The sequence below is a fragment of the Opisthocomus hoazin genome, chromosome 22 (genome assembly GCF_030867145.1).
Source record: "Opisthocomus hoazin isolate bOpiHoa1 chromosome 22, bOpiHoa1.hap1, whole genome shotgun sequence".
Classification (NCBI taxonomy): Eukaryota; Metazoa; Chordata; class Aves; order Opisthocomiformes; family Opisthocomidae; genus Opisthocomus; species Opisthocomus hoazin.
The window spans coordinates 10,165,485-10,178,504 of NC_134435.1; the positions used below are offsets into that span (position 1 = coordinate 10,165,485).

Sequence of the window (13,020 nt, forward strand, 5' to 3'; positions counted from 1 at the left end):
TGAGCTAAACAACTCAAGGATTTTTAGTACTCCCTTGCTCTCCCTCATGCACCCCAGCAGCCCCCACCTACTCCAGTTTAAAATCTATTCGCCTGACCCGGGATGACTGACTAACTGGTACAGCTGATGTTTGACCACCAGAAGCACTTTTCTGAAATTTCGTACAGACAAGACCTGTTGCATTTTTCTTGACTGGGAAATCAGCTGTCCCATCAAAGAGAGGGAACAGATTAACCTGCACAATCCACAGCTGGTAAATCCACGGGCATTTTATCCCATTTTTCATTTAGCTCTACGACTCCACTTATTCTTTCCTTTAAAATTTGTTCAAAAGCCTTTTGCACTGCCGAGGTCAGGCTAACATGCCAGTCATTATCCAGATCCCTTTCTTCTTCTTCAGTGTACATGTCGCACTCGCCATTCTCTAATCAGGTGGAATTACAACGCATTATTAGCAGTCCTTGCTGTCAGGCCCACGATTTCTCATGCTAGTTCTCAAAGAAATCCAAGGGGGTTTCCTCCCCCTTCCTTGTGTCTATTGAACTCTCCAAGTTTGATTTCCACCACAGGTTTCAACTTCGATCAGCTCCACTCCTGGACTGCTGATGTACTTCCCCAGCAAGCCTCAAGACAAAGCCTCCTGCCAGATTTCCCTAAAGTGATTCCAAACCCCAAATATTCTGTTTCATCTATGCTGTTCTTTATTTCTTCACAGCCTAACTCATCATTAACATAAAATACCGCACCTCCCTTTGTTTTTATTTCTTTTTTCCTGTGCATATCTTAACAATGCCTCTGCCCTGCTCACAAATACTGGGCCCTGTTTCTGCTTTTCCCAATACATATGTTATAAGGTATGGCACTAATTCAGGTCACCAGACTCCAGCTCTCCAGAATTGGGTCTTTTCTCTCCGAATCTTTTAAAGACTGAGAGTCCCCTAACCTTATTTGAAAGGCTATGAAGGGAATGGTTCTCTTAGCACTGAAGTTTGTTAGTGCAGGTTCACAGGCTATGAGATCTCCTGACAATCAGCATTTGCTTTGTGCAAACACCCATCAGCTGCATTGGCCACTGCCACGGTGGAAGGTCCCTGCCCGCTCCAGGTGAGGGTTTCCAGGCAGGAGTATGAGCAGGCTCCCTCAAGGCACAACCTCTGCACCTTCATTTCACTGCTACAACACAAGGCACGAGGCTTTTTCAAGGACAGCTCTGAGTCCCCATGGATGGTTTCTGGCCTCAGCACAGCCTAACACCTCCCACTGTCCCCAGCAGCCCTGGTGACACCGGGGGAGCCCCAGGGCAGCACAGGCAGCAGGGTCTCCAAGCGATGCAGCACGCCAGGGACACAACTGCTCTGGGTCCCTCCGCTGTCGCTGCTGGTGGAACTGTATTTGATAGCAGGAAAAAAACAGAGACAAGGCACAAGCAAACATCAAACATATCGATCTGGCAAGTAAATCACCTGCGCTGGCCTCAGTGTGTGACTGCACAGAGAGGCAAGAGAAGGGAGCAACCTCTCAAGCTGGGAGTGATAAGGCAGATGAAAGGGCATTTAGAAATTATTTCCTCTCAAGTAAATAAGAGACTGGCAAATTTTGGACTAGGGATGAAATTTTAAGGTCTGCTCCCTCTTCCCCTTCCTTATTTTTTCACCTTAAAAATACCAGAAAGACTACATCTACATACATGTTATTGCTCTGAGACAGCTCTTGTAGTCAGGATGAGTACATTACGAGTTCCCACTCAGCATCACTAAAATCTCTTTTCTCCCCAAGAATTAATTAGGTATTAGCAGTAAACGGACAGTATAAAAAAAAATACCCCACAAATTTCAATAGCGATTAAAAGTTCACGCCCTTCGCAGCTGCTGTAGCTTTCCAAGGGCTGTAGCGTACACCTCCAGAGACCTGCAGTCACCCCAATCTGCCAGATTAATGACACCTCCATTTCCAAAGGAAAAGACACAGGAGGAAAAAAAAAAAAAATTTGCCTTAAGAACCTTTCAGGTCTTTTGTATCTATCCTAAGAAATGAAAAAGGGCACAAGCCGTTTTCTTCCCTCTGCAGGTCACCTCTAAGGCTTGTTTAAATCTGTATCTGCTAAATCCAAGCCAAAGCACTGTCATGAACAGTCACATGTCAGCACAGGCTGCTCTGCACTTCTTCTGCAACCAGAAAATGCAGACATGACATTTTTCCTAAGTGTTCAATATTACAAGACAGAATATAAATATCACAAAACAAGTTAAGTATCTTTCTAACACCAGGGTAAATGATCAAATACACTTGAAAACAGGAACAACAGAGCCGAGGCTTCAGTCACAGAGAAGATAAAGTTATACAACAATCCGGGAGTGAAGTCATTATGAAAAATGAGGGTTGGAAAAGGCTGACACAAACCTAAAATACAGCAGTAATAAATACTTCATCTGACTAGCAATCTGTTTAAACTTAGCAGTGACAGAAAGCTGCCTTCCGCTCCAACCAGAGAGCCCTGCCGGGGACAGAGGCTGACACCTAGTGTCTAGCAGACCCAGCAAGGCAGCCAGAGAGAAGGCGCCCAACCACCAGAACAAGGACAACAACGGCAGACCGCCCCGGGCAGGCAGAAGACCTCTGCAAGCATGGGCCTCTCCCAGCCACAGCCGCAGGGCCACGAGGGAAAAGAGCACTTGCAAGGGTAAAGCACGTAGGGACGCAGACGAGCGTGCAGATGCAAAACGGAACGGCTGCGCCGCAAGGACAAAAGCCACATTTCTGTCTGCGCAGGAAAGCGCAGAGCTCCCCACATGGCCACGGGTTTATACGCTGGTTCGCCAGAGCTGGCGGTGGTCAGCATCATCTCCACACTCGCCACCCTGAGACGCTGCTAGGATACACCCTTTGAGGACGACAAGTCAGCTGGCAGTCTTTATCTCCGTGGTGCATTAATGGACGACTGCCAGGCTGCGTGGTGAGCTGGGTATCAGCCTTACGCTTTTCCTCTCCCTCTCACAGTAAGCTGCGCGGCTAGGGGAGGAAGTCCCTAGATTTATGAGGAGCATTAAACACCAGTGCCTGCTTTGCAGAAGGGACTGAATCCTAAACTGGACAGAAGAGCAGGACTGCTCAACCTCAGCTCAGTGGCAAAGTTCTTACCTGGCAGTAGCTGGTAGTTGGTTCATCATCGGAAGCAGAGTTCTTCTCTTCTTCCATGCTTTGCCCTGGACTCTCTGCCTCCCTCCTCTTTGAAGGGAGCAGCCAGGCGACACTCTCAGACTCCTTCTGCCCATCCAGGTCTCCATCTTCTGTATCATCAGCAACCCCGTTCTCCCTGCTTATCTGCTCTCCTTTCCCAAGCTCGTTTTGGCTCAAGGAAGAACTGGGCACAACTGGGTTACCAAACTCCTTCTTATGCAATAGCTGCCTCTGAGCCTGCTTCAGGCTCTTCTGGTAAACCTCCAGCTGACACAAGATGACTTTGGTGTACTGGTTGGGGTCCACCCCCTTGGGGCAGAAGGGGATGCCCCAGTAATAGTGCACTGTCTCTCTCGCCTCCTCCTGCTTATGCTTCTCTGCCGCATTCAGTACGCAAAGCTCAGGGGTACTGTCAGGCACCTCGTTCTGCTCTGCTTGCTCTGTGGAAACACAGACTTTGGCAGCGTGCCTGGGCTGCGAGGTGTGTTTGGTATCTGCTTCTCCACCACTCCTCCTGGGGCTGCCACACTGTTCCACGGTCCAGCTCTTCCAGAGCGTGGCTGAGCTCCCAGCACCAGCTTCTCCCGCAGAATGGCCCGTGCAGGGCAGGGGCTGCTCTTTTGGTTCGTGGCCTGTTGCTTCAGAAGAGCTGGAGGGGCTTGTGAAGAGTCTCCGAGGTGTCAGTCGCCAGGAGCTCGAAGTCACCCTGCCAAAGGTGGGACTCAAAGAGATGAGGTCCTCTGTGAGAGTGCTAGGTAAGCTGTAACTAGAGTCACTTCTTGCTGGTGAGGAAGGCTTTTCACTTGACCTTGTCACAGGCTGGCCCTTCCCCGGAGACACGATTATGCTGGATACTAGTGAGCTTTCAACGATTTCCTGGCTTAACCTCCTCAACACCACCATGGGGCTCCGGGCGACATCCATCTGTCCACTCCCATCAGCTCTGGTGCTCTGTGAGTGGGAGCTGCCCTCGGAGCGAGGGGTGTCAGGGCAAAGCGCCAGACCTCCCAGGGTCTCAGAGCCTTCTTTCTCGGAGGGCTGGCTTTGGCTTCGCACACCCAGCGCTTCTGCAGACAACTGAGGGGTTACATCGGAGGACTCTGAAGGCTGACAGCTCTGAAAAACAAAAGGTTGATTCTCCGAGAGGCGAGTTCTCTATCAGCAGAGCGTACCATGGGCTCCTCCAGCACGCAGGCAGCCATCACCGGGACTGCAGAAACCTCCTCCCCGATCAGAACTGCGTACCCCAAAACAGGGGACAGCTGAGGTTAGACTTCCTACACCTCTCACTAGGAACGGTACAAAACAACTACTCAGCAACTGCTGTAGTTCCAGCTCGCACTGGAAATAGCTAGGCTCCCAGTAAAACCTTCTTTTGTGCAGTGTGGCACAGCAAGCACAGAAAGCAATGTTGCTGGAGAACCCTAGTAAGCCTCTTCACACAAGCACACTTACACTAAGGCTCTCAGCAATGGCCTTCCTCAAGAGCTCCTCCTCTTCCTCTTCCTGACAGTTCACTTGTCTGGCTTCTTGCTCACTCATTTTCAGGGCCAGTGCAAACTGTTCCTCTTCAGTCATCTCTACAGGAGAAGAAAACAGATAACGTCAAGTCACAGCTGCAGGCGTTTGTAAACACCCAACTTCTATCCAACGCACTGGGAGTCAGGATGATAGCATGGTTTGGGTTGGAAGGGACCTTACAGATCACCGCACTCCAACCCCCTGCCATGGGCAGGGACCCCTTCCACCAGACCAGGCTGCTCAAAGCCCCATCCCACCTGGCCTTGAACACTGCCAGGGAGGGGACATCCACAGCTTCTCTGGGCAGCCTGTGCCAGGGCCTCACCACCCTCACCATAAAGAATTTCTTATATCTAATCTAAGCCTACCTCTTACAGTTTAAAGCCATTACCCCTTGTCCTATCACTCCATACCCTTGTCAAAAGTCCCTCTCCAGCTCTCTTGCAGCCCCCTTCAGATACTGAAAGGCCACAATGAGGTCCCCCCGCAGCCTCCTCTTCTCCAGGCTGAACAGCCCCAACTCTCTCAGCCTTTCCTCATAGGAGAGGTGTTCCAGCCCTTGGAGATGTCCAGGGGTCCCACCTCCCCCGAGAGGAATGCAGAGCAAAACATCTAAACCTCAGCTTTCCTGAAAAGCTGTCACCAAAAGCAGAGCAGGCAACACTAAATGAAAAAAGTCACCCAAGTCAGGACCTTCATTTAGGGTTTCTACAGCAACCTGAACTCCGACTCCCCAGGTATACAACGGGATGTCTTTTGGACATCATTAAACAACCTACTCTACAGCTGCAGAACACACGCTCAAGAAGAGAGGGAAACCACAGATTTCCAAAGCGTGCTCATTTTTATATCGGACAGGCTCAGCAGCAGGGCAGGATAAAGAATCTTCTTTAATACACTTTTTTACTAGCCAAGTAGCATGTCTCACTGCCTTCTGACACGCAGATACCTGCAGTACCACAGGAGCCCTACCCAAGAGCAAAAGAGCTACATGTTGTTCACCCCAAGCTGCAGGTGGAAAGCTCTGCAGAGGATAATTTTACTTGGTCAGTGGTATTATGGAGGATCTCTCACAAGCATACATCCCCCTTCTGCTCACATCACCACTCCACTGCATCACTAAGTCAGTCATGCATGGGAAACAGGTTTCCTACAGTCATAACTGCTATTTCAGCAGAAAATTTCTTCCTGAAATATTCCCCACTCAGAGCAAACCAGAAGCCGATATTGGCTTTTTAGAAACAAAGCAGTTAGTTACTTTGGAAAACAACTACTTACTTAGACTCAATCCAACACTTCCACTATGCTTAAGATATACAATGCCTGCAGAATGGAGTGCAGCTTGGAAAGCAACGCAACAGCACTCTCAGGAGCTGAAAAATACATCTTCTCACTCAAAACAAATTGACAGATTTCTTTCAAAACCCACTCTCTCCTTCAGGCAGAATCCTGCATACGCCATCTCATGCATGAACCAAAAGCCTTGCTCTCGATGGGCTAGCAGAGCTGTAAGAGACGCGGTCTGAACAGGAAGGCTGCCCAAGCATGAAACGTGCCTTCACTGCAGCCAGTTCCCAGACAGGCGTTTCCACAGACAGAGATGCATTCAGAAGTTGCAGGCTCCCATTTTCTAACCCATCCTCTCCCTACCAGCTGCTACCACAACACAGCAGCACAGCCTCCCTCGACGCAGCCTGGGATGGCTCTGGTCTGAGCGCAGCCCGTGCATCACGGCACGGCTGCATCCACGCAGCAGCAGGCTTGGCTTTGCCCTTCCCCCAGCCCGTTGCTAACAGCAGGCTGGTTCTCCCCCACCCAAGCAGGATTTGAAGCATTTATGGACTGTTCTGATTACCAGCTGTAGATTCCTTTACATGTCCTTCTAAATCAGCACTTAGCTTTAGGTTGGGGATTTTATTTTTTTTCCAGTTTCTTTAAAAATTAAGAAAGAGGTTGAAGTGAAGGAAGACTGCAGTGCTCTCGGGGCTCGTGGGGATCTTTTGTCCTTGGACAAAGTCACTCTATGATGTTGCAGCCAGAAGGGACCAGCAGAGAAAAAAAATATGTATCCTTTAATGGGAAGCACACAACAGCCCAGCGTATGAAGGCTTCCCTCCCAAAGAACAGCAGTAACACGCAGCGTCTCCACAATACCAAACACCTCCCGAGCATTCAGTAAATGCACGCTGATTTGCTCCCCTGCCCAAACCACCACAGCAATCAGGCCAGATCCTGCAAACTCGTGACATGTGCAAGAAAACCGGTGCACACGATCAGTGCCCCACAACACAAGACTTTCCACGTGCTTAAATTAAAACGGGAGCCTGAGTGTTTGCCAGTTCAGGCTATCAACATCCATGAAGCTTAATAAAAAGAAACATTTTTTGGCGAGTTGTTACTGTACATTTTGTTTTCTTCTCCCTCCCTGGCACAGCAATTTCCCCTCTGGGGACAGGGAACGTGCCAGACAAATGCTGCCTCTGGCAAAGAAACTAGAGGCAAACAAAATGCACTTAGTGCATGTTCCAGTTGAGTAGGTGCTCCGGAGACGGGGAAATCTCAAGTTTAAATCCACCTGGCATTATGGTGGGGAGAGCAAAGAGCAGCTTTGCTCGTGCCTTCCAGGAGACCTGACCTGCTTTCAGCTGAGCAGTCCATTGCTGGCAGTATTTTGTGCTCCACGTCTGATCATTTCTCAGCACCGTGCGTTTTACTAAATTTGATGTTGATTGCACCGGTCATAATCTACAATGATTAGAAATCCCTGTGTTGCATTAGCCCCTGACCAGTGTGTGCAAACAGCCCTCCGGAGCGCTCCGGGAGCGAGCAGTGAGCACGCCGCAGAGGCGAGCCGTGCTGCTGGAGCATGGCGGCGGGATGGGGCTCCCGCAGCCCTTGGAGGAAGGAGCCCTCTCCGCCGGACAGACGGACTGCGTTACGCCCGGCTGACACAAGTCGCACACCTCGCAGGAGCCCGTCCCGCTGCCGGGTGGGGAAGCAGCAGCACCTCGGGCTGGAAATCCTGCGTCTCACTCCAAAAACCCACTCGCCGCACATCCATCCCTACACGGCTTGAAATCCCAGAGCCTCCCTGGGGACCAGGGCGTCCAGGAAACCCACAGATGGGAAGGAGGGGTCAGGGAGAAGCTGTTTTTAAGACGTTGCAGCCCTAAACAAATTAAACCATTGCAGAGCCTTTTTAAATGCTAATACGGCAATTTGCTAAGCGATTTATGTTCCATTTTGATATTTGCAAAGTGAATTAGATGCAAAACCCCACTAGTTGTAGTTCCAACACTTACTAATAAGAGATTTACTCAAAAATAATAGAAATGCAGGATCTCAGTGCTTCCACATATCCAAAGTGCAATTACAGTGAAAACATTCAAATGTGCTTTAAAGCACTGACTTCCTCCGGAAAAAGAGAGAGAGACTTCTTCAGGTTTTGTATTTCCATTTATCCTGTCAGGATGAAACGTCACAGATATATTTTAGTTATGGCTTTAGGTTAAAATGAATAAAACCACAACAAAGCAAAAAATGGGAGGATACGGTTTATAACCAGAGTCTGCAAATATCTGAGATTTTCCAGTTTTGAGGAGGAAGAACTTGCTCTACCCAGAAGCACCAAACCTTTACAAAAGACCAATTTGCTTCGCAATTCAAAGAATTTATTTGAAGACACTGAGAAAAATAATTACTACTTCAAATGTTAATTTGCCTAAAAGCAAACACCAAAAGTCTAATTATAGCTTCCCATAAATGAGGGAACAGACCACCACCACACGTGCTTAAACAAGCAATCGGTCTCTGACCGAGCTGAGCCGGGCACCCCCCCAGTCTCCCGCGCTTCGAGGAGGCAGACGTGCACACTAAAAAAAGGCAGCTTTTGCCCCAGGAAAAGAAAAACTATTACGGAGAATTGCAGTAGCTAGAAACACAGCAAAACTCCTCCATTACGCAATGGCTAGAGAGCTGGCCCTGTCTCCCGCGGATTTTCTGGAGCACACCGAACACCTTTCTCGCAGCACCAGCTCCCGAAACCCAGCGCGCCCAGCGACGCAATGAGGATGGGCAACTCCCTGTTCTTAGCACCATATGTTTGGTCACATTTTAACAGCATCTCCAAAGGGGGTTCAGCTTTTATTTTGTGTTCCATTTCTTTTGGGAGCAATAGAAAAAGAAAAAAGAAAACAAAAGAACAACTCTTCCCCCACCTCTGACTTTGCTATCTTACTTGTTCGACAGAGCACCCGCACAGTGGGTTTCAACTCCCACAAAGCGCCAGGCTGCTTCATGCTATGGCCTTAGGCCTCTATTAAAAACAATTTAATTCACACAAGCCCTCTGAGGACTGACAAGCCCAGCCGCTGCTGCTTGCGGAGCACTGGCGTGCTCCATTTTGTTCAGTGATTGCTTTGGGTTTTGCAGGAGACATCTCTCCCATTTCAAAACGTTCCGAATTTAGCATGCTAGACGGACGGCTGCCTTGCAGAGCACAGGACCGGGACAGGGGATCCCCTGGGGCAGAGCAATGGTCCACCTGCCTGGCCGCTCCAGCACGTGGTGCTCTATGGGGAGCACAGGCAAGCCTGGCCACGCTCAGTGGTCCCTTCCGCTCGCACCTCCCCAGCGTTCAGAAGCGCCGTGTGCAGAATATGAGCGGGAACATCCCAGCCCGTTCCCTTTAGAATCTGTTTAGAGGCCTATTGTCCATGAATGCATTTAATCCCTTATTAAAGCTGCTGGTACTGTCCCTTCCACAACCTCCTGTGACAAACACTTCCAGGATTTCACTACATGCTGTGTGAAGCATTACTTTCCTTCCCCCATTTTAAACCTGTCGCCTGCTATTTCCACTGACTACACCCTGGCTTTAGGAGCTGGTAAACAGCTCTGTGTTCAGCTGAGGCACTGCCCTCCTGATGTGAACTTTGATCCCACCTTCCTCTCCTAACGGAGCAGCCCCAGGCTTTCCAGTCGCTCCTCATAAGGCAGCTGCTCCCTCCCCTTCACGGCTCGGGTTGCCCTTCTCCGGATGGAGGTACCACCGTTGTCCTTCAGACGCAGAGACCAGAACTGCGCACAGCACCGTTGATGTGGGTGCACCAACACTTTATATAACAGCAAAATGACGTAAAACAGATCTCTTGTTCTTAACACCCTTCCTTATGATGCCCAATGTTGCCGGCTTCTCTGGCTGCCCCCGCGCTACGAGACGATGATTTCAGAGAACTGTCAGCTGCGACTCAGATCCTTCCTGAGCTGCAGCTGCTGGGTCAGAGCACCGTGACGTTTCAGGGAAAGACAGCAGCAGAGGGGCCTGAACAGCAAAGCAGTTTGTGACTGACAGTGCTTTCAGATTGGCTTCAAACAATTTCGAGACCTGGTCAGGTACCGACACCCTCGCACACTCATTTTGGAGGTGCACCAGTCTGCGCACACGCTGCCTGGGGAGCAAACATGTGACAGTCTGCCTATTCAGAAAGGCAAACTGTACTTCTGAGAAGGGTCTTCTCTGAGAGCTGTGCATCCCCCGTCACATCGCAGCCTTTCTGCCAGGGAAATAATCTCTAACACAAACAGCAGAAGAGCTCAGCACCAGTCTACTTCCCCAGCCCCACACTTGAGACCTACGTGCAATTTTTCTTTTAGCAGCAAACTTCGTTCTATCCAGCTGCTGTTTTGTTCTCTTCTTTTGAAATCCACTCTCTTCCTTTGACTCCTGCTGTAATGGAAAAAAATATGGTGAGTGCATACAATATGTAGGAAATACTACCAGCCTCCTTCCCCCTACTACTCAGACACAAACACTGGTTCAAGAACAAGCCTCTATTTGTGTGAAATTTGAATTTCAAACATAATTCAAGCACATTCTGTAACTATTAAAAGCTGTGTGATAAGCATAACGAGCAAAAAGAGTTACAGACTGACATAAACAGGGAAGTAGGAGAGACAATAGACTTCATGCCAGTCACCACCATGCACTGCACCTGCTGCCCATGATTTTACAGAGAATTTGTTTGGCCGTGCTAAAACATTGGTATTTGTAAGCACTCAAAACAAAGAAACAAAACCTTTTTACCACTGAACATCCCACACCTGTAAGCCAGGACTGTTTCCTGCCACGCAGCTTCTAGTGCTCTGCCCAGACAATCTTAGGGGACCAAAACTAGAATACTAACCATTTTTGCGGACTCACACTAATGCACCTCAAGGGCAGGAGAGCCAGCTGTATTTATTCCTGGTGCTATTCTGTCATTGCATTCCCACAAGTGTTTTGTTTTTGAAGCTTGAATACTTCAGAAATTTGTCATCTCGAGGCCTCCTGGAATAATACTGGCATGAACAACCTAAATGCTTACTGCTTTAAGCACACCGACTGCAACAAGAATGGTCACAGGCTTAATTGGCACACATTTATGCAAGTCGCTGTCCTAACGGCTTAAGCGAGGGCGTACACATTACCGACGGCTGGCACTGGACCCCTTCCAACTCGTCTCTCTAAATCAGGTAGGATTAGAATCAAACCCCGTGTTTCAGGCAGAGACCCACGCCTGGCCAGGAAGGGGGTTCACACGGCGCCGTCTGCAGCTGCAGTGGTTTTTGGCGTCCATGAGACTCTCGGCAAACTGGCCACGCTTGTGCCTCGTAGCATCTCCTGTGCCAGGAGGGGGGCTTCAAGATGGGGCATGTGCCTTGGGCTACTTTAACGCAAATAGATACACTGCTTATTTTCAAGTGTAATCTATTTCTGCTGTCCGTTGCCCGTGTTTCTGAACCTGTGAAGTCCTTTGGACTGCACGTCTATGCTGAGTTTTGTTCAAGACATCTCCAGCTCTAGTGTTATCTGTAGATTCTATTAATGTATAAACACCACTTGCTCCCTCTTACAGATCATTAATGAGGATGTTAAAAAACACACAGACCTAATATTGATCCTCTTGGCCTCAGCTTTACATCTCCCCCAGATGAGCCTCTCTTCTGTTCATCACCAGCTTTTGCTGACAGTCTTGTAGCAGGATTTCAATCCAGGAATGTTACTATCCAGATCAAATTGAATTATTTATCCAACTAAGATTTTGTAAGAAGTACTATTAAGTGGTTTCCTGAAACCCTAATACATTACAGCTTTTACATGCCCTAATGCCTACGCCATTCCTCATGTCCACCGATTTAAGAATCAGCTCACAGCAAGGCATCAACCATGCTCGGCAAGTCCATGCACACACTCTTGCTCACACTCCTGACCGACTCCCTCCCTTCCCCACCCAGCCTGGTTTGGGTACCCCGTTTCCAAGACTTGCCCCTGTGTCTCCAAAAGGCTGCTTCACAGCCGGATTCTCTCTTGCTAGAAGATGGATGCTCTCCATCTCTTCTACTTCCGAGCCTGCCTAGCTCACGCCTAGCAGGTGAAATCCTCTCTCTTCCAGAGCCCTGGCACATCATCCTTCTCCAGTTTTCCATAAGCCACAGGTTCTCCTATGCCAAATTGCCCTGCCTTGGTCTGCAGCAGCTGCCCCACGCTGACCTTGCAGTCAACTCACACCTAAGGGAGCAGGGAACGGTTTGTGGGATCATATCAGGATCACGCTAGGATTATATGCTGGATGAGGTTAAGCAGCAGCTCTCCCACTCTCCCCCAAAGCCCTGTCTAACAGTGCTAAACCTATTCCAGCTTAAGACAGGGGCAATTTAATCCTAGCAGGCTCTGTAAATCCCCAGCTCTCCTCCCTAGGCATCAATCTTCCCCTCATCACTCTTGCACTTGCCGGAAGGTCAACCCTGACACTCTCATCTGCAGCGCTCTTCCAGGGCACAGATGTGATTTACGAGCCCACCAAACTTTCCACGGCTGCCAGCGCCCGCTCTGTGCGCAGAGCCACACGTTTACAAGACGCACCACGGGACGGGACAGGGCTCAGATGCCTCCAGGGCTTGGAGGGGAATGGCGTGCCCGGCGCTGGGCGGGCTGCACGGTTTCACCGCGTGGCTGGGTACGTGCCTCAGCTCAGCGTGCTGCGTCCTGAAGAATCTTGACATTCAGAACACTGGCAGGAGCAAAATTATTGCAGGACACGTGTTGTACGAACCTCATACATTTGAGAAAGATGTTTAAATTGCTCAGCAGCATTCTACCGAACAGCCTCGGTACAGCAAATCGCTGAAGCAAATCCAATTAATCCTGATGGGCCAAAATATACACACACATCTCAATTCCAAGAATTCTTAAATCTTCTTTATTTTTAAACCCAGAAAATAAAACATACCTTTTAATTAGGATTTATGGCTGTTTGTACCTCCGCTGGGAGATAGCCCCGC

At 49.2% G+C, this 13,020-nt stretch overlaps 1 protein-coding gene across 6 annotated transcripts in view; it reads right to left on the reverse strand.

Annotated features, from left to right (window-relative positions):
* The window catches only part of UIMC1 (ubiquitin interaction motif containing 1), a 40,686-nt gene that overhangs the window by 18,827 nt on the left and 8,839 nt on the right, over nt 1–13,020 (reverse strand). For 5 of the 6 annotated variants that reach the window (XM_075441717.1, XM_075441716.1, XM_075441714.1 and 2 more), the window contains 3 exons: nt 10,336–10,426; nt 4,633–4,757; nt 3,139–4,293 (listed from right to left, as the gene is read on the reverse strand). In XM_075441717.1, coding sequence (XP_075297832.1) covers nt 3,139–4,293; nt 4,633–4,757; nt 10,336–10,426 — 1,371 coding nt within the window. The remainder of the gene's footprint in view (nt 1–3,138; nt 4,294–4,632; nt 4,758–10,335; nt 10,427–13,020) is intronic. The other variant, XM_075441718.1, reaches the window with a different exon arrangement.